Source organism: Festucalex cinctus, chromosome 19 (genome assembly GCF_051991245.1).
Source record: "Festucalex cinctus isolate MCC-2025b chromosome 19, RoL_Fcin_1.0, whole genome shotgun sequence".
Taxonomy (NCBI): domain Eukaryota; kingdom Metazoa; phylum Chordata; class Actinopteri; order Syngnathiformes; family Syngnathidae; genus Festucalex; species Festucalex cinctus.
The window spans coordinates 5,603,353-5,626,681 of record NC_135429.1 but is presented as its reverse complement, the minus strand read 5'-3'; the positions used below and the strand labels follow the sequence as shown (position 1 = coordinate 5,626,681).

General features: G+C 42.3%; 1 protein-coding gene across 1 annotated transcript; it reads left to right on the top strand.

Moving 5' to 3' along the window:
* Nucleotides 1–5,031: 5,031 nt before the first annotated feature.
* efna1a (ephrin-A1a) lies at nucleotides 5,032–23,329 on the top strand. Its single transcript, XM_077507899.1, has 5 exons — nucleotides 5,032–5,366; nucleotides 19,356–19,651; nucleotides 21,185–21,250; nucleotides 21,361–21,456; nucleotides 22,518–23,329. Exons 1-5 carry the CDS (start codon nucleotides 5,269–5,271, stop codon nucleotides 22,640–22,642), a joined length of 681 nt encoding a protein of 226 aa, XP_077364025.1. The 5' UTR covers nucleotides 5,032–5,268; the 3' UTR covers nucleotides 22,643–23,329.

The following is a 23,329-nucleotide window of genomic DNA, read 5'->3' as shown; positions in this document are numbered from 1 at the left end:
AGCATTAGCATTAGCTTTGTATGTGGGCTTTTCCTACCAAAATGACTGAAATTCTGTGTTGTCCTGTTTCCTTTCAGGTTCTGGATTTTGTTGAAATTATGTATTAGCATTAGCATTGTATGTGGCTTTTCCTACCAAAAATAACTGAAATTCTGTGTTTCTGTTTGTTCTGGATTTTGGGGCAAATTATGGATTAATGTTAGCATTAGCATTGTATGTGGGCTTTTCCTACCAAAAATAACTGAAATTCTGTGTTGTCCTGTTTCAAATGATGTATTAGCATTACCATTAGCATTGTCTGTGGCTCTTCCTACCAAAAATAACTGAAATTCTGTGTTTCCGTTTGAGTTCTGGATTTTGCGGCAAATTATGGATTAGCGTTAGCATTAGCATTGTATTTGGGCTTGTCCTACCAAAAATGATTGAAATCGTACCAATTTCCGGAGTTGTTGGGCTCACAAGGGTAGAAGTCAGTTTTCAACCAGATTCCAGGAGACACATTTGGTCAATCTAATAATTCTCAACTGATGACAACTTACCTGGCATGCTCATTCTCGCATTTTAAGATATCTCCATTCTGCATGAACGAGCGTGCGTCAAACTTTTAATCGTCTCGGTTAAGTATTTTGAAGGAGAGAATGAGGCAAGACCTGGGGGCAACACAGCAGATGGTCGATAAACTCTCTGTATTTTACTCAATCCTCCTGGCGGGATGACTGAGAGTGCAATTTGGATGACATCATCTAATGACTTTGGCTTAAATGGACTAAAAGAACATTCTTTATTCATATGGACCGTCACGTTCCCTTGCTACATTTTTCATCTTATCTTGGAGCCGCAGAAGATGGTCATGTTTTGAGGTGAATGAGGTTTACGTGTTTATAGGCTAAAAAAAAATAATAATAATCACAGTATGTCTCAGGGCTGCCAAGTTTGGTCCGACTTTACATTTTGATTCGATATTTGATAGGCTCTTCAATTATAAATGTAGCCCATTGCTGCAGATATGGCGCCTAACAAGCAATCTCTCCATTGTGCTGCAAAGCTTTTCCGCAACAATTCCGTTTGATTGCAGTGCAAATAACAATTACGTCCCGCGCTCCCACTCATCCTCTCATCTTCCCACCTCAGCTCGAGAAAACAATTGGACTCGGCCAGGGACCCGCGAGGGATGAGCGCTTTTCCCTCGGAATACAAACACATTACTTGCGCTGACCCGCTTGACATCCAATAGTTTGCAATTAGCATATATATGTGTCTTTCTGCATTTGCTGCAGTGCTTTGTCTGGGGTTTTTTTTTAATCTGAAGGAAGCTTATATAAATTTGTGAAAATGGAGATCCAACCTGAGTGGCAGTTGGATGGTTCCCTGCATAAATTGTAAAAAAAAAAAAAAAAAAAAAGATTTGATGTAAATTCATCGGCGAGTTGGCCGTGGTTGTATCTGACACCTGCGATCCATCCAAGCTATTTTCACAATTAACCGTTTTAAGTGAATGGAAATGCATGCGAACTTAAGCGGGCGGGGGTGCTATATTTGGTAACCTTTTCACACCTCACTACATGAGAACCGATCGATTTCTCACAGTGTGCCTACAACGTTTGCACGTTCGTACTTCACATTCTGTTTTCACATTGTCAGAAATCACAATTTCCCTATTACATAACGGTATCTAAAATTTATAATAGAGAAATGGTTCATTTCGAAGGGGGGTAAAAGATCTAATTCACAATTTCCGAGATTAAGAAATTTTACAGTTTCCTCAAATTCAACATTTCTCAAACAATTCAACTCATTCCTTTTTTAAAATGTATTTATTTATTTATGTATTTATTTATTTATTTATTTATTTATTTATTTATTTATTTATTTGTTTATTTATTTATTTTTTTATTATGATTATGATTCAACTCATTCCATCGTCAAAATGTTGTTGCTCAAGCAGGACATCCTGGGAAATATTTTTTCCCCATAATTACATCAAAAAATAAACCCCATTCAAATTAATGTAGTTTTTTTTTTTTTGTCTTCACAAATTCACAATTAAAAATCATTGTAACTTCAAAATGTTAAACGTTCCCAAAAATATAGAATATAGAATTCCACATTTTCCTCAAGAAAATTCCCCAATAACGTAAATTTAAAAAAAAAAAAAAAAAATTGAGATTTTATACCAAAATAAAGTCACACTGTTCATCACCATTTATTTATTTTAGTTTTATTTTCATTTAAAAAAAAGAAAAAAAAAAAGGCATGTGAACTTAAGCGGGTGGAGGAGCTATATTTGTTTACCTTTTCGCACCTCACTACATGAGAACTGATAATAATAAGAATAATAATAATAATAATAATAATATATAAATTAATGTACTGTACTACTTTCCTATTTAACAGGGCTTTGGCAGCATTTTAGGTTGTCTCAGTAAGAGAAGGAAAAAAAACTCAAATTGGTGAAAAAAAACTTGAATAGGCGATTTTTGTGAGCAGCTCTGCTAGTTATGTGTACGACGCACACATGTACTAGAAGCCATTTTCTTTCCTTTCGGTCTCTATTTCTCCACGGGCAAGACTAAAGATCTGTCAGGGACAAGATTGTAGACCTGCACAAGACTGGAATGTGGAACAAAAGCATCAGCGAAAGGCTCGGCGACAACTGACGAGTTCAAGCGCCATTTAGACAAAATCGAGCCATGTCTCCGAGCAGCCAGCCGAGCGTCCATTTCCTAACACTGCAAAACCAGTTTGTGAAGAAACCAACAAGCAGGGGGCGGCGTGGTTCAGTGGTAGAGCGGTCATCTCCCAACGTAGAGTTTGTGGGTTCGATCCCATGCCATTGTGATCATGTTGCAATATCCTTGAGCAAGATATTGAACCCCCAGAAGCATTAGAAGAGAGCTAAATTTCATCAGTTTTCACAAATCTATTTAAAATTGTAAGTAAGTGAGCTTTTTTTCTAGATGGCCCTGGTTGATCTCCTTTGCTCTGCTGCCACCTGCTGGCCGTTTGTGTAATAACTACCATTTCTGCAACCGTTCTTTGCAGTTGAGAGGCTGCATCAAAGCCTTATATTTGCTCTAGCATAAAAAAACAAAACAAAAAAACGTATAAATACGTCTTTGGGACACTTAAAACATAAAAAAACGTATTTACACGCTATTGGGAGCAAATTAGTTAATAAATAAATAAATAAATAAATAAATAAATGTTACTTCCTATACCGGCACGCCTAAAGGTTGCCAGTGAACATCTAAATGACTCCGAGAAGGCTCGTGAGAAAGAACTGCGGTCGGATAAAACCAAAGTTGAGCGTTTGACATCAACTGGACCCGTCGTGTTGAGTGGCTGAAAAAACATGGCGTCGCCTCGACTCAGTTCCATCTACAGTAAATGTGTTTTCATAAGCATCATTCCCCGCTGTTTTTCCTTGTTGATGTTGGTCGCTCGCCCTCCGAATGCCACGGCACATAAAGCGTCACGTCAAGCAAAAGTACGTTTAGGGAAAACGACCCCGCCGGCCACGCGTTTCAATAGGCCTGAGCAAGCTGCGGGCGCCGGCCGCGTTATCCGTGTCAACGGACGTGAAAATGAGTACGGGGGCTCGGCGTCCATCTGACAGCGCCAGGGTACGACGACGCGCTTCCACTTAATGGCTCGATGCACACGTTTCACTGTGAGTTATTGCTTTTTCTCCACAGTTCTCTTGGGGGGGGGGGGGGGGGGGGGGATCATGCAATCAGCATATGTGTGGCAGATGCTTCCCAAACATGACTCAATCATCAGCATTATACTTCGCCTCGACAGTGGGACCTCCAAAGTGGAACAGAATACATTCAAGGTTGACACACTTTTAAAGACATGAGCCATTTAATTTGGCTTCTGCTTGGTCATTATAATGTGAATATGTCCAATATGTCTAATGTATTCATCATAACATTTCCAACATACTAAGATTCATTTCTTATGCTATGGTTATCATTTTTATCGGTTATTTTTTTCCCCTCAAGATATAGCTCCTGCCATGTAGTTAACTCATTCACTCACAGCCATTTTCACAGAAGCAATCCCGTACGCTCCCGGCTGTTTTACTGAATTTTGGCTGATTTTGTAAGGCCCACAGAATATTGTGTTCAATTGCTATAAAAACATGGGACCTATCAAAATAAAGATTAAAGTCTCCTCTTTCATCAGGACAAAAACGTATGTTTCTATCTGTTTCAGTTTTGCAGCAATTAGCAAAAGAAGAGAGCTAAGTTTCATCAGTTTTCAAAAATCTATTTAAAATTGTCAGTAATTAAGCTTTTTTTTCTAGATGGCCCTGGTTGGTCTCCTTTGCTCTGCTGCCACCTGCTGGCCGTTTGTGTAATAACTACAATTTCTGCAACCGTTCTTTGCAGCTCAGAGGCTGCATCAAAGCCTTGTGTATGCTTTAGCATAAAAAAAAACACACACAAAAACGGATAAATACGTCTTTGGGACACTTAAAACATTAAAAAAAACGTATTTACACGTTGGGAGCAAATGAGTTAATAAGGTCACCATAAAAAGTAGACACAACCGTTCTGAAATGCTACAACCACAGCAATATAAATATTGCACGGATGGCATCAGTTCAGTCAATAAATTCTCATTGTTTCCTTGTAGTGGAAATATCAGTGGGAGGCGGTCATGCACCATTAAGCTAGTTTGCCGACTGCAAATAAATCCCACAAAAGAAAAAAGGAAGGCCAAGGTTATTATTATTATTATTATTATTATTATATATTTGTACTTTCAAATCCTATTACTGATTATTTGTATTAAGAAATGAAAATTAATATATTTTTTAATAACATTGTATCTCTATGATCAAAAATGGAGATTAATTGCCTAAAATATGTGTTTCAGTGCCATCTTAATGATGTAAACACGTCGAGTTTATCAAGAACCTGCGGGGAGTCGCGCGTCTCGGACCGTCTTCCGATTGGCCGCCTGTCACGCAGGGGGCGTGGCTTTTGTCTGAGGGCGTTTAACAAAATCAGCCGCCACGCCGACACCCGCGCTCATTCACTACAGATCCGCGTGGCTAACACAATCTCTGCTCGTGCATTTTAAACCACTCTGAGAATATTTTTGTCGACTTTTTTTTTTTTTTTAACCACCCCGACTTCTTTACCTACTTGTGATTTAATCGCCTTCGAGAACTGAAAGTTGGCTTTCTGCACAATCGTACCTGAGCGGACGCGCGTGTGTGTGTCCGTGTGCGTGTGCACGCGTCGGCGTGGTTCCACCATGGATTTGCTTTGGATTGTTGGCTTGCTGGTGTGCGTGTGCGCCAGCTTGGCTTCATCCGAGCGCCACAGCGTCTTCTGGAACGGCACAAACCAAAAGTAAGTCCGGCCGACGAGCGCTGCACTTACGCACCATAGTTTACAAGTTGCAACTTGTACAGTATTTATTTCTCTTTTTTTTTTTTTTCTTTTTTTTTTTTTTTTTTGCAGCAGCACCTCCTCCCTGCATATGCAATGAATTTGTGATGCGAGCAATTTGGCTGCTGTTGTTATGATAATGTAAAAAGCTTTAGGGAGCCTCCTCCTCCTCATACCCTCTCCACTTCCCCTTCTCCCCTCCCTTTTTTTCCCCTCTCTCTCTCTCTTTTGAACCTGTTATTATTATTATGGCACATTTTAATCCCTTGCGCAATGTGTGATAAGCAAAGCCAGTGTATGAAAGGCAAGTTTGGAGGGCAGAAAGCTGCTTAAAAAAGTCAAGCATGTGTGCTGGAGTTTACACAACATGGGCCTTTATTAAACAGCTTCATGCTGATTTATTTTGTCAAAAGTTGCTTTTTGTGAAGTCGCCACGCAACGTGCAGTACTTTCTGCGTAATTGTGGTTCTATGTGGCGTGATGGGACTGGATTTAGTTGTTGTTAGTTTGTTTCAGGTGGATTATTTGTGTGAATATTTGCATTTGAGGGCATATGCCTCTATGTGTACAAGATTCCATTCATGAGGAGGAATACTACATGAGAATTCATCATTTTTGTATCAAGTTGCTGTTAACATGTTAGGATTGAATAAGATTGGTAAAATTGGATCATTTGTGTGCCTATTTGTAGTCGAGAGCATAATTATCAGTCATACTGGTCCAGTGTTTACATCCAAACGATGGAATACGTTCTAGTTTTTGTATCTAGACAATCTTACCCTCTTAGGATTTGATTTTTTTTGTGCATATTTGTCTTTAACTCATTCACTCCCAGCCATTTTCATGCTCTATTGCTACAAAAACATGGAACCTGCCAAAAGAAAAATGTGTCTCTCCTTTCATCCAGAAAAAAAAACAAAAACAAAACAGTACGGTATATTTTTTATCTGTTTTTATGTTTTGTAGCAATTAGCATTAGAATTAGCTAAGTTTCATCATTATTCACAAACCTGTTTAAAATACTGGGAAAAAGAGCTTGTTGCAACATGGACCTGATTGATCTCTTATACTTTGCTTCCACCTGCTGGCCGTTTTTTTTTTTTTTTTTTTTTTTTTTTTTTTTTTTTTTTAATAACTACCATCGCTTTAAGCGACCACTTCAGGTCAGAAACTGCATCAAATCCTTCATACAAAAACTCTAGCAAACAAAAACCTTAAAAAAAAAAAAACGTATAAATACATTTTTGGGAGTGAATGAGTTAAGGACAGCAATACATGAATTTTAGGATAGGTCTGTGTCATTATCAGACAGTCATGAAATGGAATAGAGACGTCCTTGTTAAAATGAATGGAGTAAACATGTTAAAAGTGTAGCAATCATGCAACATGTGCTTTTTGGGGATAATTATGAGTCATTTTGGGATATGGTGTTTACATTCACGAGACAGAATACCGGCAAAATTCCAATGTTTTTGTACGTCGTCATAAATAACATGTTTGGTTGGACTACTACTGCTAAAATGGGATTGTTGTCTCGTGCAGCAACCAGACAACATATGCCATTTGTTAGCATAATGACATGAAGCAGTCTGCTGGTGTTTTTACTTTTACCTGCTTGGACACAATCGGATTCCTTTGCCTCCTTTTTCTCACAGAGAGCAGCAATTTCCGCCAAGATAATGATGTGCACGTGCGTCATTGCGCCGTTTCATATTTTCGCCGTTACAAATCTGACTCATAACACGTTGAAATATCTTTTGCAATATCCTCTTCACTTGACAGCCCCCCCCAGTGCGCTCCCACCAAAAAGCTTCAAATCAAGAGCCACCACTGGAAGACGCAAGGGGGCGACGGGGGTTACGCGGCTGTCAGGTCGAGGCGGGGGTGGTCATATTTCAGGTGACGGGGCGAGCAATAATGGCGGGCGACAGAGAGCGAGTGGGTAACTCGAGGCCTGCCCGGTGGGTCACGCTCTGTGGGTAGGGGAGGGGGGGGGGGGGGGAGATGGATGACAAGGTTGGTGGGGGGGAGAAATGGGAGCCCAAACTGTCCGGGTTACGGGCTGCTCGGAATAATTGGGGGTCAATTAGAACTGTGGGGAGTAAACAAACGTCTTCCCAGGGTTTCACAAACTTTTTAAAGCCTTGTACCAGCCGCTAACAAAGATCAATTAAAGGCGTCATGACCAAATCATGTCACAAAAAAATCATATACAGGTACCATATTTGTGAATTTTCTAATTGTAATAATTATCCGATTAGCCTGTTAGCTCGCTAACTAGCCATCTTTGTAGCTTATTTTTTACCGAATTTAGTTTTGTCCCCATACACACAATTGATCATGCTTATCTAGTTATTGAACTTTGGCAATATCAAGTTATTTGTCTAACTATAGCCAACTAGTCGCAAGTTTACTAGTTTACCACAACAGTTTACAAATTCTGGTATGTAACTTTTAATTTTGCAGACATGGGAAAAATAATTGATATTTTCTAACTTAGCTATGTAATGCTAGCTATAATCTAACTCGGTACCTGGTTCGGGTAGATATCCAACTTACCTGCTTGTGTACAAAAAAACAAAAAAAACAATTGTCGAACCGCTCTGTCGAGCTAGTTACCTAGCTAACTTTAACAGCTTGCTGTCTATGTTAATTGCAAGATTCCACTAGTCTATCTAAATAGTTACCTAACTAACTTTCTGTATGTCAAATACAAAAAAAAAATCTCTTGGAAGAAGACGCAATTAATCATTTATATCGATCAAATTAACTCAAGCTAATTCAGTAAGTCTCTCCCCAAATTACCAATTTGCTAACAGTACGAATTTACATAATCTCGTTGTCCAACTATAGATAGGGAGGTCGTAACTAGATCACCAAAATACCAACTTGCAATATGAATTTCCAGATTCCCCAAGTTTTAAGTACCTACTTAGTTTTCCTACATTTCTGTCCATGAACAACTTGATTTAATTTGGAAAATGTGAGAAAACGCAATGTAATTGTGTAATTCTTGCCCCAATCCATTACCCGTTTCATTTCCTGCGTATGGGAATCCTTGTTGTCCTGCAAAAAAAAAAAAAGGCCTGTCAGTGACGAGAGAGCGAGTCCATCACACTTTCCAAAGAGGGAGAAGCCTTTCTGCTAAAATGTGAATCGAGTCCCAGATGGATTTTGTTTTGCTTGTGTGACTGTAATCTGCCGTCCATTTGCAACTCGCTGTTTTTATTTTCCTGGATGACAGCACTCACGTAATCCTTCGTATTCGTAGAAAAAAACAAAAAAAAACAAAGTTTTAATTTGTCGCTTTTATCCGATCCGGCAATCGCGTTGCCCCTCTGACCTGTTACTCGATACAGTGTGTTGATGCTTCACGTTCCCCTGCCTCCTCCCCTCTGGATGGTTTCATCCATGAGCATCAGACTTGTCATCTTAACTCAAGGGTGGGGATTGGGGAACATTTTCTTTACCAGTCCACCAAAAGCCATACTACATTTCTCTCTGTCTTTTTAGTTATGTAGGTATGTCGCTATCAAAGTATCCTAGCTAAGTAGCTTTCTTACTATCTACCAGCTAACAAGCTATTTTGCTATCCTCCGTGCTAACAAGATAGCACACTTTTTAGCTTACAAGCATCGTACTATCTACCAAGTGAATTAGCTGCTAACAAAGCTAAAGAGCTAACTAAAATATATTGACCAAACTATCTTACAATCTGTCGAACTAACTAGCTATCAATGTACTGAGTGATTTTACTATCTACCTATAGCAAATTAGCTATCGCAAGCTACCTGCCTAGTTCACTGGCTATCAAGTTTTTCACTAGCTAACTAGCTATAAAATTATCTAACTACCCAGCTAACTAGCAACAAAGATCATGTTTTGTTTTTAGCATTGATTGGCAGGGCCAGTTTGTTTTCAATCACGGGCAGTACTTGGCCCGCTTTCCATAGGTTTGTCCACCCCTGATTTAATTGATGTCAGATTGATTTACTTTCTTTTTTTTTTACAGGCCTTGTTTCCCTTCACACGCAGCATGCAAACAGACGCGCAGATTCACACGCACGCATGCACACACTTACACTTGTCCGTTTGAGAAGCTCAGCAGCCTCTGGCTGGCCACAAATTGTGCGCTTGGACGCCGCCGCCGACTTCCAAGGTCGAGGCCGGCTTAATGACTACTTTTGTTTTGGGGTGAAATCCTGAATAGTTTCCGCACTTCCTGACCTTTTTACGACGTGAGCGTGCAAAACTCTTTGTGTCGGAGCAGGAACTTTTTAGTCAGCAGGCACTTGTTGCTTCCCAGAAAGAGGCTGGCCAGTGTGTGTGTATTTTTTTGTGTGGTATGCATGTACAAGTAGATAGGAGTGACTCACCCATTCTCATACACATTAACACACCGAAGCGTTCCGAGCCCTCTGAACCGTACAGTGTGAAGCAATAATCGGCTCGTTCGCAGCTTGTTTCTCTTTTCTTGCTGACAGCGCATGAGTAGACCTCCTCCTCTTTGTACCTGTCTCTCCTTCACCCCACAAACCTTCTCTTCTTGGCCGGCTTCCCTTTTTCGACTTTCCACTTGCTGCTGCAGTCTCCAATTTTGCCAAATGCTACATAGCAAACTAGCTATCTTTCTAAACCTAGCTAATGAGCTACCTAGAGTATGGAATTCTCATAATTTATCCGAGTAATTCGTAATTATCTCCCTGTATTTACTACAAGAAAAGATAAGTATATTTTCAACAATGTATGTGGATTTCAATCTAGGTTAGCTTGATGTTGAAGGGAATCAAAGAGAGAGTAACTATCTCGCTACAAAATCACACGTTTTGTCTCTAATCCACTAAATCCAACAAAAATCTAACTTTACTTGGATTAGCATGTCAGGTGTAATCATCCCTGGCAAAGGTCTGCACTCCACTACGTAATGTTATCATGTTCTTGCGGTATCGGCTCAAACAAGGGAGTTATTCCAGGTATGTTTCACCCCTGTGAGGGATTAATTTAGCATTTAACCACTCAATATGGACGTTGTTTTGTCCTGGCTCCCATACAAATTAGGGTAGCGGTCTTCACGGTGCGCCCAGAAAGAGAATGCTAACCAGCGCGACTGATTTGGAGGTCAGGGGTCGCCGTGTGATGAAGTGGCCCGGGCCTCTATCAATCTGTCAGTCATTCTGGCTCGGCGGTGGTCCTTGAATGCGGGACAGCCGCTCAGAGTACCCGCCCTCTGGGAAAGTCTCATTCTCCGGGTCCCTTTTTTGCCAGCTTTTTTTATCTGAACCTTACAAGCTGTCCCTTTTCAGTCTATTATTTCCGTGGTAGTGTGTGAGAGAAGGGAAAGGAGGGAAGCCTTCTGAGAGGTGTGGAATTTTCTTAGCGTTTTCTTGGCACCCGTGGTGATCAGTCACAAGGCGCTTCCCCCCCCCGGAAGGCTTTGCTCTCCCTTTTCAACTTCCTTACTCTACCGCGCTCTGAAAAGCCACTCTAGTACCCCCTAAGCAAATCTTCTTGGTCTTTTCACCCGTACGTCTGTAGTTTCTTCTTGAGTGTCTTGCTGAAGTAGAGCCGCAGATGTCCCAGGACCCAAAATCCATTAATACAAAACACATATTTGTCTTACAAAGGTGAAAATGTCCGTGTGTGTGTGTGTGTCTTGTTCATGCAGAGAAAAAAATATATAGAAAGACCTAATTTCTTTAAAAAGTCCGAAGGGTTTGCTCTGTACCAAGTCACTAATCTCAAGAATAAGTCGCAACAATTATTGATTGTGTTGTGATGTTTTGTTTGAAGACAAAATAAGTGGTGAACTATTAAGAGCAGAGGTGGCAAATCCAGGTCCAGAAAGTGAAAAACCCTGCCACCATTTTGGCTATAGCAACTTACCTGTCAGTTGAGTCGAAGCACCTGTGGCTCAAGCCAAACGGTGGCAGGGTTTTTACTTTCTGGCCCTGGATTTGCTACCTCTGGTGAGAGCTTGTTTACCTGTTGGTTGATCAGAAGCACCTGTGGTTAAAGCCAAACTGTTGCAGAATTTTTACTCTCTGGACCTGGATTTGCTTTAGCCACAGTGGCTTCTAATCAAACGGCAGACAAGAGCTTGTTTACCTGCCGGTTGAGGAGAAGTACCTGTGGCTAAAGCCAAGCCATGGCAAGGTTTGTTATTTTTTTCTTTCTGGACCAACATTTGCCACTTCTGATTAAAGGATGTCTGTACTGCGAGAAACTATCTATTAGGAAAACAGCTACAATATGTTGCAATATCATTGAAACCTTTTTGTTAAAACAATGTCACTTCATACTTGCAAGATCTTCATTCTTGAGAGTCCTGTGACTGTATCGAGACGTAACTGAAAGTTTTTAAAAGAATTGACCTGTTATATTAACGATCAAGGTGGACTATCGATCTAACGGCGTCCTGACTCACTCCTTCTGACGTTCCGCCTCTGATAAGCCATTTGAGTGGGAATGCAGTGTGAAAGCAGCTACAGATAAGGAACTTGCATGATTTCCCAGTAGCCCAAAGCGATACTCTTCCAAAACATGTCCCACTGTTCTGACTTCGCTCTCAACCACCCCCGTTTCCCTCTTTCCCAGTTCTGTCTGGAAATTCCTTAGACTATCCCCATCTTTCACCCGCATTGTCCGCCCCGCTCCGCTTAATCTGCCTCTGCAATCTGTCTGATGAATTCAATCTGGGCTGGAGCTTGTCAAACGGATGTAATCGTCTCTTATGGGCTGACTGATGTACGCTGTTGTTTTTCTGGATCTCGCCGGGTAGTGAATCAGGCCAAAGGTTGTTTCCTTGTCGCCGGCTTACTGTTTAGCCGTAGCAAAGTCTGCTACGTGTTTCCCCTGCGAGGTGCCTGCCTCGGCTTTCCGTTCACGTCTTTTTTTCCCGGGAAAAATGCGTATCCTGTCTGTGGCGTAAACAATGGTTGTTCTCACACGTCTTTCTCAGTGCGAGTCCATAAAGGAGTCGAGCGACTGTTTCCCAGGCTGTTTGAATCCTTGCCACAGATTAGAGGTGATTCATAGACATCGATTGTTTTTTTTTAAAGACGGATGCGACATTGTCGAGCTATGAGGGCCATCTGGAATCAACCTTCCCTTGCTGTCAGATTTGCCTCGTCTCTATTTGGGATCCCGGGTGTCTCCTCCTTGGCTGACCCCCACCTGCCCATCCTCTTGTCTCTTCCTTATCTAGGCAACAGACTTCCCCTTCTGGCTTGGTCCCACACAACAAGGCGCAAGAAGAAGGGGCTCGGCTTGTAAACAGCCGTGTGATTGCGGCACTAATCTCGAATTAGCCAGACGGGGCGATCAGATATTATCTTGTTTTGTTGCGTAAATATGAGACATTGTTTCATTTATTGTGTAAACGTGCAGCATTGAGCTTCTCTCACCCACTGGCAAACTGTATCATCACCGTCTGGAAGTGAGAGCTACTCCGGCTTACAATTTAGACTGGGAATGGAAGTCGGTCATTAGGGATGAAAGGTTTATAGTTTACACATAAAACCCTGTAATAAGTTATCACTGTTAGTATTACCGTGCCACCATTCTGGATGAGTTTGTCTCATAGTTGTGAGGTTCAGGGTTTGAATTTTGGATCCAGCCTTTCCAGGCGTTTGCTTGTACTCCCTGTGCTTGCGTAGGTTTGCATCTGGTACGCCGGCATCCTCCCACATTCCAAAAACATGCAGACTTTAAATTGACCATGTGAGCGTGACTGATCATCTCTCGATGTTCCCTGCAATCGGCTGGCGACCAGTCCAGGGTGTATTCCACCTCTTGCCCAAAGTGATCTGATTTTGGGGCCGGCTTACGCTATAGAATTTGGTTGGATATATTGTATTACTGTTTTTATTTCGTAATTAGAGTTATGACCGTATTTAGCGTCCCAAGGTTGGTGGTTGCTCCTTGTATGGCGTGACACAGCATGTTGTATTTTGGCGAAAGAATGTCAAAGATGTTACTAAGACAAAAGGGAACCATTTAAAATTGAGGACAAATATGATGTTCTCTTTTAATACCTTGAAGCCTACCCGAAGGAAATCATAACTCCCAGGCTCAGTCTGTGTTTGTCAGGACAGCAACAGTGAGCAAGTTTTTTGTTGCGCCAAATCGACTTGGCCAAATCGATATATTTGCTTCCTGAGCAATGTGATGTCAGCACTGACCTTTTCCGCCGCAAACCCCTTTTTTTTTTTTTTTTTTTTTTTTTTATAAGATACAATTCTCTCTGGGGACAGTGTGTGACTCCGTTGCAAAAGAGCATGCGTATTCATCTAAGCCTCCGCAGAGCCCGTGGAATCAGCCAATTATTTCGCCGCCGTCCCCAAAGCTTTGAGTTCACCTCTTTGGGTGGAAGTCGCGGGCGGAATAACTGATGAACCCATCAGACAAAGGTGGAATGACAGAGAAAGCAGATTGAAATTGATCGCAGGAAGTCAAACAAAGAGCGTCCGCCAGAATATTATGTTCAAAAGGAAGTCAAAGGAGCGTATTTGTTCCCATGACGACCACCAGGCATGTACCCACGTCATATTGTGCGTTCGTCTTAGCAAACAGTGGGCAGGAGAAAGTTACATTTTTGGAATACCAACCGAGCCAGCTCGTGATTGGCTCAGGTGGTCTGGCGTGGGGGGTGCTGGGGGTCGGAGTTGACACTCGGCGGTGGGTGGGGATCTTGTGTGCTTATGGAGTGATGAAAGGGGGACAGCGAGTGGGAGGAGGTGAGTGCCAGTGATTGATGAAGACCAGTTACACGGCCTTCGTGGCAGCACTACTTTTCTCTCTGATACCGCGTCCTTCACTGTGATTATATGCTCACATAAAAAAAAATTGTGTCCAATAAATAGTACTATTTGGTGTTGAGTTACTTGAGCTTTGGAGCTTTCATCATGTTAAGCGTACAAAATGTGACACAACCCACATAAGTCAGTATATGCTATTATGCTAAGTACGAAACTGTTCTGTTTCTTTACAACGTGACACAGCCATCTACTGGCCTGGCATGCAAATGACAGTGTTGCGCTTGTTTTTGCACAAGGATTGGTTTTACTTTGATGTTGATGTGTAAATGCACCCTTAGTCAATTTGCTGTACCAAGCTTTGGGCCTTACTGGTCCACTCTAAGCTCCCCCGGCCCCTCGGCATTAGGCAGGGTCTGATGCCACTCAATGGACTGAGCCTGGCTTCTGCTCCAGCCAGTAATCCAAGCTCGGATGAGACGATTAGGTGGTCCCCCCCTTTCAACCCCTTTCACCCCCACCCCCCCACCTACATTCCGGGTTCACTCATCCACAGTGTAGGCCAGTCACCTTTTAAATCACATTAGCGGCGAGTGTAAAAGCCCGGGGATGAAAACAATCATGTTTGTGTGGTCGGTGGCCTTCAGATTAATAAAAAATAAGAATCGATCCAGTTCGCCTGTGGGATTGTAGCCCCCGTGCGAAACCTTCTGTCGCTGACACTGCGAATGTCCGAGCGTTTTTGTTTTCTATCCGTCCGACATTCCGCCGAGCGCCGGAGTGCCGAGATGAGAGGCTAACGGACGGATGAAAGGAGGTGCTGAAGAAAGCCAAACACTGGCCGGCGAGATTAAAGAGAAGAGATTAGAACTCTCCTGAAGAACCTCCAGTAAATCAGGAATTCCTTCTGATTTGCATGCTGCAAAATCTCAAATCTCACCAGGATGAAAACGGCAAAATATTGTTAGCATGTTGAAAGATTCCAGTTGCCCTGATTCACTTTTTTTTTTTTTTTTTTTAATAGATTACCATTAACATGACCATGAAAAATTATTTTTTTTTTTAACAAGTACATTGTGTTCCGTAAATTAAAAATGCATAGGCAATTATGCTATTGTATTAAGCTAACGACGTGCTTGGTTTTTGTCTGCCAGGCTATTTCTTCTTACCAGGCAGACCATTTATTACATACGTTTTTATAACTTATTATTAGTCAGTTATCTTTTAAAAAATAATAATTAATAATTCTGTGTAAATGGTATAAAATTATCCTCGCTAGGCTAGCTAGGGTTCCTGATTCGAAGAAATCTTTCCAAGTCAAATGTCCCTGTTGTTTTAACCCATTTTTAGCTGCGCTTCAGTTTGATTATGACGAAATTTATGCTGCACACTTGACCACCTGACATTACTTTCACTTTATTATGTAGCTTATCGTGGCACATACACACACACACACACACACACACACACACACACACACACACACACACACACACACACACACACACACACACACACAGTGAGGGACTTTACAAACACACATTTGTTAGCTTAAACCCTTTGGCAGAAAGCTAAGCCGCCCCTTTTGAAGTGCGCTACCCCGATCAGTTAATTAAGCTGATGATGCGGAGTGGTTCAATGGCGAGGTGTTACGGGGAGAACAAAAGGCAGCCGGGTAATTAATCCTATTTGCCGTTAATAAAAGAGGAATTGGGGGGGGTTGACTAGCTACCAGACCCCCCTCCCCTGGTGTGGAGTCAATGTATGAAACAGAGGCTATTGATAACTGTAGCACTCACTCACAGAAGTCCCACAAAGAGAAACTTCAAAAGCCATCCCAAACTTAAGCCCTTTGACCCCACCTTCTGCAGGCCTATGCCCCCCACCCCACCCTCTTTCCACAGCCTAAAGGGGCTGGGAAGTGGGCATAATTACCCCACTCCAGGGCGACTTTAATACCCTTTTTTGTCTTTGAATTGCACCCCCTTTCGGACCAACACATTGGGACCATACTGCAGCCGGTTGGAAACCAGGCATGGCTAAGGGGTGGGGGTTTGTTTGTTTGTGTTGAGTATTTGCAGGGGCGGGGTGGCGGGGATGATAACCTTGTCAGGCAGAGAGCAAACAAGGGTGTTTGCTCAATGGTGTTATCGATTCGACTGGGATTGAAAGCGCCGGCGGTCAAAACACTCGGATCGGGTAAACAGAGCGTGGCGGATAACTGCCAACGAGGCCGAGGCCCGAGCGAGAAGGATCATTACCGCGTCCCGTCTTAAGTTTGCTACACCTATCATCAACACGCCCGAGTCTCCAGCCAGCTAATCTGCTCATCAGGCGTGAAGGGAGCGCAGTCAAGCGGCTGCAAGGAACTGCGAGTCTGGGGGGGGCCCCCGAGCGCCGGTTGGAGCCACGGCGTCTGCGCTGGTCCGCCGAGGGGACACCCCCCGAGAGACCTCTGGCAACAAAACAAAAAAACACCAGCTAACGAGACACAGGAGCCGTGCGTTTGCGCTTTCATGGCCCGTCCGGGCATCTGGAGCGTGTCACACAGGCGCAAATGCTGCATGCCGCCTTGTATCGTCCACCAGGAAAAGCAGGAGAAGAACATGAAGCAAGAACAAACATATTTTTTAGGGGGTGGCTGATTCTGAAAATGATAAAATAAGATGTGGACGGTAATGGTAGAAAATTAAGACATATATGAAGCTAAAGATTAGAAAACTAGGCTTTTACTGACATTTTCAAAGTTACAGTTACTTAATTACAATTATTTGCTACAATTATTAAGTAACGTTGTTTATTTGGTAACTGTAACTTGGTAACTGTAACTAAGTAATTACTAGCTACTAAGTTACAATTACCTTCTTACAGTTAATTAGTAACTAAGTATTTTTAACTAAGTAACTGAGTTACTGAAGCAGCTAAGTAAGCAAAAATGTCATGAAACCCTAAGTGTAACTCGTTACATATCTGGACAGACTTTAAATATTTACCTAACAATCACTGGGCTCCAAGGTACTAGCTACTTACCGAAAGTTACTTTCATACAGTTACATGGACCCTTTAGGAATGGTGAAACAAATATGACATTGATGGAGTTAAAGATTGAAAGGATAACGGTAAACGATGGAAAAACAACAATATTGCAACATTGTTATAGTATGAAGTAGGCCTGCAGTAGTTTATGAGCTTGAAGATCTAAAGATATGATTGGAACCATCTGATCTGTCCTCCATAAACAACATATAGGACAAGATATGAATTTTTAATAACAGTTTGGTCTTGGTAAAGATCCGTGCGCTACTATGTTGGATCCTAGTTACATATGGTCCTTATAGCAATCGTACCTTAAGACTTTTGCGACAGCTCCTTTGAGGTTTTATCTGTTTTCAGACTAGTACGGCGGTCTGGATCAGATGATGTCGCGGGCCCGAGCTCCCACACCCCCCTGCTTCATCCAATCACCCAGGGACTCATTTTGAGTCCCCGAGCCCGATCTGGATGGCTCAAAAAGCCCTTTAAGATCTAAAGATGTGATTAAATCGCTCTCCTGCTGGAGCGTTGACAAGCCGGCCGACGCGTATTCATTGCAAGAGCAACAGAAAGCGATATCGGTCGCCCGTTCCCGGTGCATGTTGTGTAAATATTTAAAGTCTGTCCAATTCATCCACCCTCGGGAACCTCCTGGTGATCCAGTACAGTAGGAAGACGGTAAACTGATAGGCATCGCTCGGCAAAGGAGAGTGGGAGGTGTGCGTGTGTATGTGTGTGTGTGAGGGCTTCATTGTGTGTTAATGGTGGTGGCTACTGCTTGAGGTTGTTGATAGATGGGGCTCACTGGGAAGAGAGCGAGGCTCCACTTCCTCGCCGCTGACAGATGACGAGCTGTGGGAGGAGAGCAGCAGTCTCTTCATCAATGCGAAGGAGGAAGCCTCAAATTCTTTCCTGTGAAAAATCCACGCAGATAAACACATAATAACTCGGCGGGCCCAGAGGCCGAGCAAAAGAAATGGTTTTACCTTACCCGCTTTTGACGCAGCTACTTTGTCTCCTTTGGAGGCAGGAAGCGGAGTTGACGTCGTAAAAGTAGATGGGAGAGTCGAGGGGAGGCAGACAGTCTGACTCTTCGTCTTCTCGCCTTGCCTGGTGGGAATGAGAGGGAGCGAGACGGAAGACGTGTGGTGTTTGGATCTGCCAACTGAATGCTAACCCATAATAGGAAACGACATTTACAAGCTAGCATGTAGCATCTTTGTGACGGTGTGGTAACGCTAAATGACTAAAATGCCATTAAGATGCCGAAGTCTGCTAGTTTAATGCGAACATAAGATGGGAAACGCCAGGCTAAAAAGTAGCATCTAGGTAGCGTTGTTGTAACACTTTTAGCAATGGATATTTAAACACAAACAGTTTAGCAACACAAACAATAGGCCTATAGCATATAATCTTTAATGCTAACACATAATGGGAAACGCCATTTCCAAGCTAACATGTAGCATCTTTGTGAGGGTGTAGTCACGCTAAATGACTAAAATGCCAATACGATGCTAAAGTCTGCTAGCTTAATGCTAACATAAAATGAGAAACGCCAGGCTAACAAGTAGCATCTAGGTAGCGTTGTTGTAATGCCTTGAACAATGGATATTTGAACACAAACAGTTTAGCAACACATACACAAACAATTTAGCTTATATTCTTTCTCGTGCACAAATTATTGCAGCTGACACTAAACCTACGGTAGTTGTGAAACTCTTCTTCATTTTTGTCTGTATGACTGCATTATACTTACCCCGGTGGCTAAGTTGCATACACAATTTTTACATTTTATATAATTATGTTAATTACTAGCACAACTAGCACTTCCTATTAGCAATAATGTTATTTCGGTTAGTATGCTGACTAATATCACTCTTGACGAGCCTCATTTGAAGGTAATTCTTTTCTACTACAGTAGTTTATGGAACATGGGTTTGATTGTGTACATGCTAGAAGCATGGAGTTGATGCTTTATGATCCTAATTGCTTCGATGCAATTACAAACCTCTTAGGGGGTCAAACAATATTACTCGTATGACACCATTGTCCCACTTGTATTGTTTGAGTAGATTGACTAGTAACTATTGGTTTATTTGTCTTACAAGTGTGAACAAAGAGATGGACCTTGGATGTTATTGATCATCTCCCTTTTGGTGTCCAGGTTTCTATGGGACGACTACGCCGTGGAGGTGCGGCTCAACGACTACCTGGACATCGTGTGCCCGCACTACCCGCAGGGCGAGGTGCCTCTGCTGGACGCCGAGCGCTACGTGCTCTACATGGTGGAGCGCGAGGACTACGAGAACTGCAAGCCGCAGTCGTACGACCAGATGCGTTGGGAGTGCGGCCACCCGTTCGCGCCGCACGGGCCCGAGAAGTTCTCCGAGAAGTTCCAGCGCTTCACGCCTTTCACTCTCGGGAAGGAGTTCCGACAAGGAGAAAGCTACTATTATATATGTAAGTGAAATGATGTGTAAAAGACAATTCTGTTAAAAATTCTGACTTTAAAATCGCTACAATATAATTTTTGAAACATTTTTCATCAAGTATTGAGAAATTGTAATGTACAATTCAACAAATTGCTTACAAATAATAATAATAAACATGTTAAGGGATAAACTACTTTTTTTTTTTTATTGCATGACTGAAAAAATTATCTGTTAAAATATAAGTTTTAATAAAATTAAACAAATGCACATAATTTCATCACATTTCATTTCATAACATTTCAATAACATTTCATAAGTTATTTTTAACTACAATTCTGAAACTATGATGTTTAAAATTAAACGCAAATATGTGAAGGAGAAAAACAAAAATAAACAAAAAAAATACAATACCATTTAAGTGAGAAAAAAACAACCATTAAAATATTTTTATGACCAAAATAAATAAATAAAAATATATATTTTTAAATATAATTTTATTTAAAAAAAATACATATAAATATATAAAATATAATTTTATTTTCAGACACAAATAAGATTTTAACTATTCACATCGAGAGGCATGGAACAAACTTGACTAGATGAGAAACAAAGAGAGTTGCACAGAGGGACAGTGGTAACAGAAGTAATAATCCGATAAAGACACACACTTCTCAGAAGGCTTATATAGACAAGGAATCGATCTGATTGGTTGTGGCTAGACATGTGGGTAATGGGACTGACATAGAATTATCCGATTGCCTGTTAACCAGGTAATGGGACTAAAGATTCTTGACATCACATAGCCCTTGACATCACATAACATCACATAGCCTAAAACCAGTTGAAACTAGATGCTAGTTAGATCAGTTCAAAACAGACACTTGTTACATCAGTACATAACAGACACTTGACCTCACGGTCATGAACCCAACTTAACAGGTCATGAACTCAAACTTAACCCTGGCGTGACCCCAGACATGACATAATTTTCCGAAAAACGTCAAATCAAATCGAAAACAACCACAAGTTATAGAGAAAAATGTACGATTGGCTTAGGTTTTTTTTTTTTTTTTGTATATCATTGTCACCCGGGTTGTGTCTCTTCATTGCAAGAGTGCTCCAAATCTGTCAGGGTGCAAGGGCGCAGCCCCCTCCAGGACACCCCACACATTTCCAATCGAATTGAGGTCTGTCCTTTAACTGGGGCCCCTTCCAAACCTCAAACAGTCTCCTGTTTTTGTAAGCTTCACTGTACTCGATCTGCACAGTCCAAACATACCACTTGTCGTTGATACGTTAAGCCCGAAAGTGGGGTGTCGGCTCGCCCGAGTGTAACCGCACGCACGGAGTCGGGTTTTCACCCTGACCGCGGCTGTAATTAGATAAGCGGCAGGGCAAGGCGCTCTCCGCCTCGTCACAGATGGCCGCCTAAAGCTTTGTGTGTCTGTGCGGGGTGTGCGCACATGCATCGGATGGATTAAAAGGCCAGAAGAGGATAAGTGCATTAGTTTGGATGCTAACACATGTGTGTGTGTTTTCACCCCCGTCCTCGTCCCTGCAGCAAAACCTTTACACCACCACGGAGAAGAGTGCCTGCGACTAAGGGTGGACGTCGTCGCGGCCGACGGTGAGAAATAACACCCACGATCGCTCAATGGCCGACATCTCGAATGGCGGGATATTTGATTGTTTTTTTTGTTTGTTTGTTTATTTAAACCGCTCGTCTTCTGATCTCAGGCTCGCAGGAGGCCAGGGTGGCCAAAGGAGGCACAGGTGGGGATGCTGTGGGAGCAGGGGGCGGGGTTCACAACCCGTCCAACAGACTGCCTGCAGGTATGATGGCCCGCCCTCGATCAGCGAACCCTTGCAAGAAGAGAGAAAATCCGCAAGGGGGTTGTAACCACATTGAAATGCCACAAGATGGCGGAAAAACATTCACAAAGGAAATGATCACTATGCATCTAACATTATGCAATTACTAACCCATGTTGCATAAATTGGCAGTAGTCAAATTATTCAACACATAAAAACATTCATATGAGGGTCATCAATCGTATTAGCTAGCATACTAGCTAAATAACATGCTATGAACTGGAAAGTTGGTGCAGGGGGGGATAATTCCCAGAAAACAGAACAGAAAGTCGGCCATTTTAGCATCAAAATTTGATTATCTGGAGGCTTCACCATGAAAAAGACACAAGTTTCACCGATTGACACAAAATTGGGCGGATATGTCTATCGTGACCGGGTGCATGAAAAACTCTCAAGGACCCATGCCTGAAATTGAACAGGTGGTCATCCATTTTGGTTTGAAGAAGCCATTTTGGCATTAAAGCTTGATTGTCATTTGGAGGCTTCACTATGAAAATGCACCAGTTGCATCAAATTGGGTCGATATGTCTATCATGATAGGGCGCATTCTTGAAATCAAACAGCACGTCCTCCATATTGGTTTGAATCAACCATTTGGCATCCAAATTTGATTTTATATTTTGGAGGCTACACCATGAACAAACCCCCACCAGTTTTAACGATGTACATGAAATTTGACAGACATGTCTAATACAACTTGACGAGCGAAAAAGTCTCAATGACCCATGCCCGAAATTTAACAGGAAGTCGTCCATATTGATTTGAATTCACTATTTGGCATCAACGTTTTATTTTATCTTTTGGAGGCTACACCATGAAAACCCAACACCAGTTTCACCGATCTACATGAAATTTGGCGGACATGTCTAACACAACTTAACGAGCGAAAAAGTCTCAAGGACCCATGCCCGAAATTGAACAGGAAGTCGTCCATTTTGCCTTGACGCAGCAACTTGTCAGTGCAATTATTCAACAATTTCACACAAAAGCTAACATTGCGCTTGTGTTTTTGTGTCTTGCAGCTGACGACCCAGTGGTCGGCCTCCCCGAGGTACGGAAGAGCGTACGGACCAACTCGGCGTCGTCGACGTCGCGATCCATCCTGTCGTTGCTCGTCCCGTTCTTGCTTCTGCTCTTGCTGCACTGAGGCAACTCTCACAGGCCTTTTTTTTTTCACTTTTTTTTTTTTTGTGTGTGTGGGACCACAATGAAGGGACAGTCTGCGAGGACGAAACCGCCGAGCGCCTGAGCTCAGCCCTGTGGCCGGCCACAGGGCGAGACGGGAGGACAAAGAATAGACGGGACTCGCGTTGGAGCGATAGAACAGGACGAGCGATCGGGACAAACGCTATGAAATATGAAATTGAACCTACTGCCCTCGGAGCCAAAGATTGGTCACCTCCTCCGTCTTGTGCCCCCTCCTCGCCAGTATCGCGTTCTAATTGTGTGTTATCGTAACGCATTTTTGTGAGTTTTTTTCCCCCCCAAAATGTAGCATTGAAGGACTGCTGTCATGACAACCACACAATTCCACACGCTGACACACTGCCATGGGAAAAACTTTTGTACATTCTGTGAAGATAATTTATGACACCGCGTCGGGAGGTTTCCTGTATATACCACGAGCGAGCAAGCGGGTGCGTTTGTGTGTGTGTGAAAGGGGTAAGTTGTGCGACAAAATGGATTGGTGCCGAAAGCAAACACTGACTTTTTGTGTGTTTTTGTATCTCGCGGGGAGGCTGGTCTTCTCCATTTGTTCAATCTCATCATCTCACCCCCAGCCCCAAAAGAAAAGACCCCCCAAAAAACAAAACAAAAAAAAGCTGGAATCCAA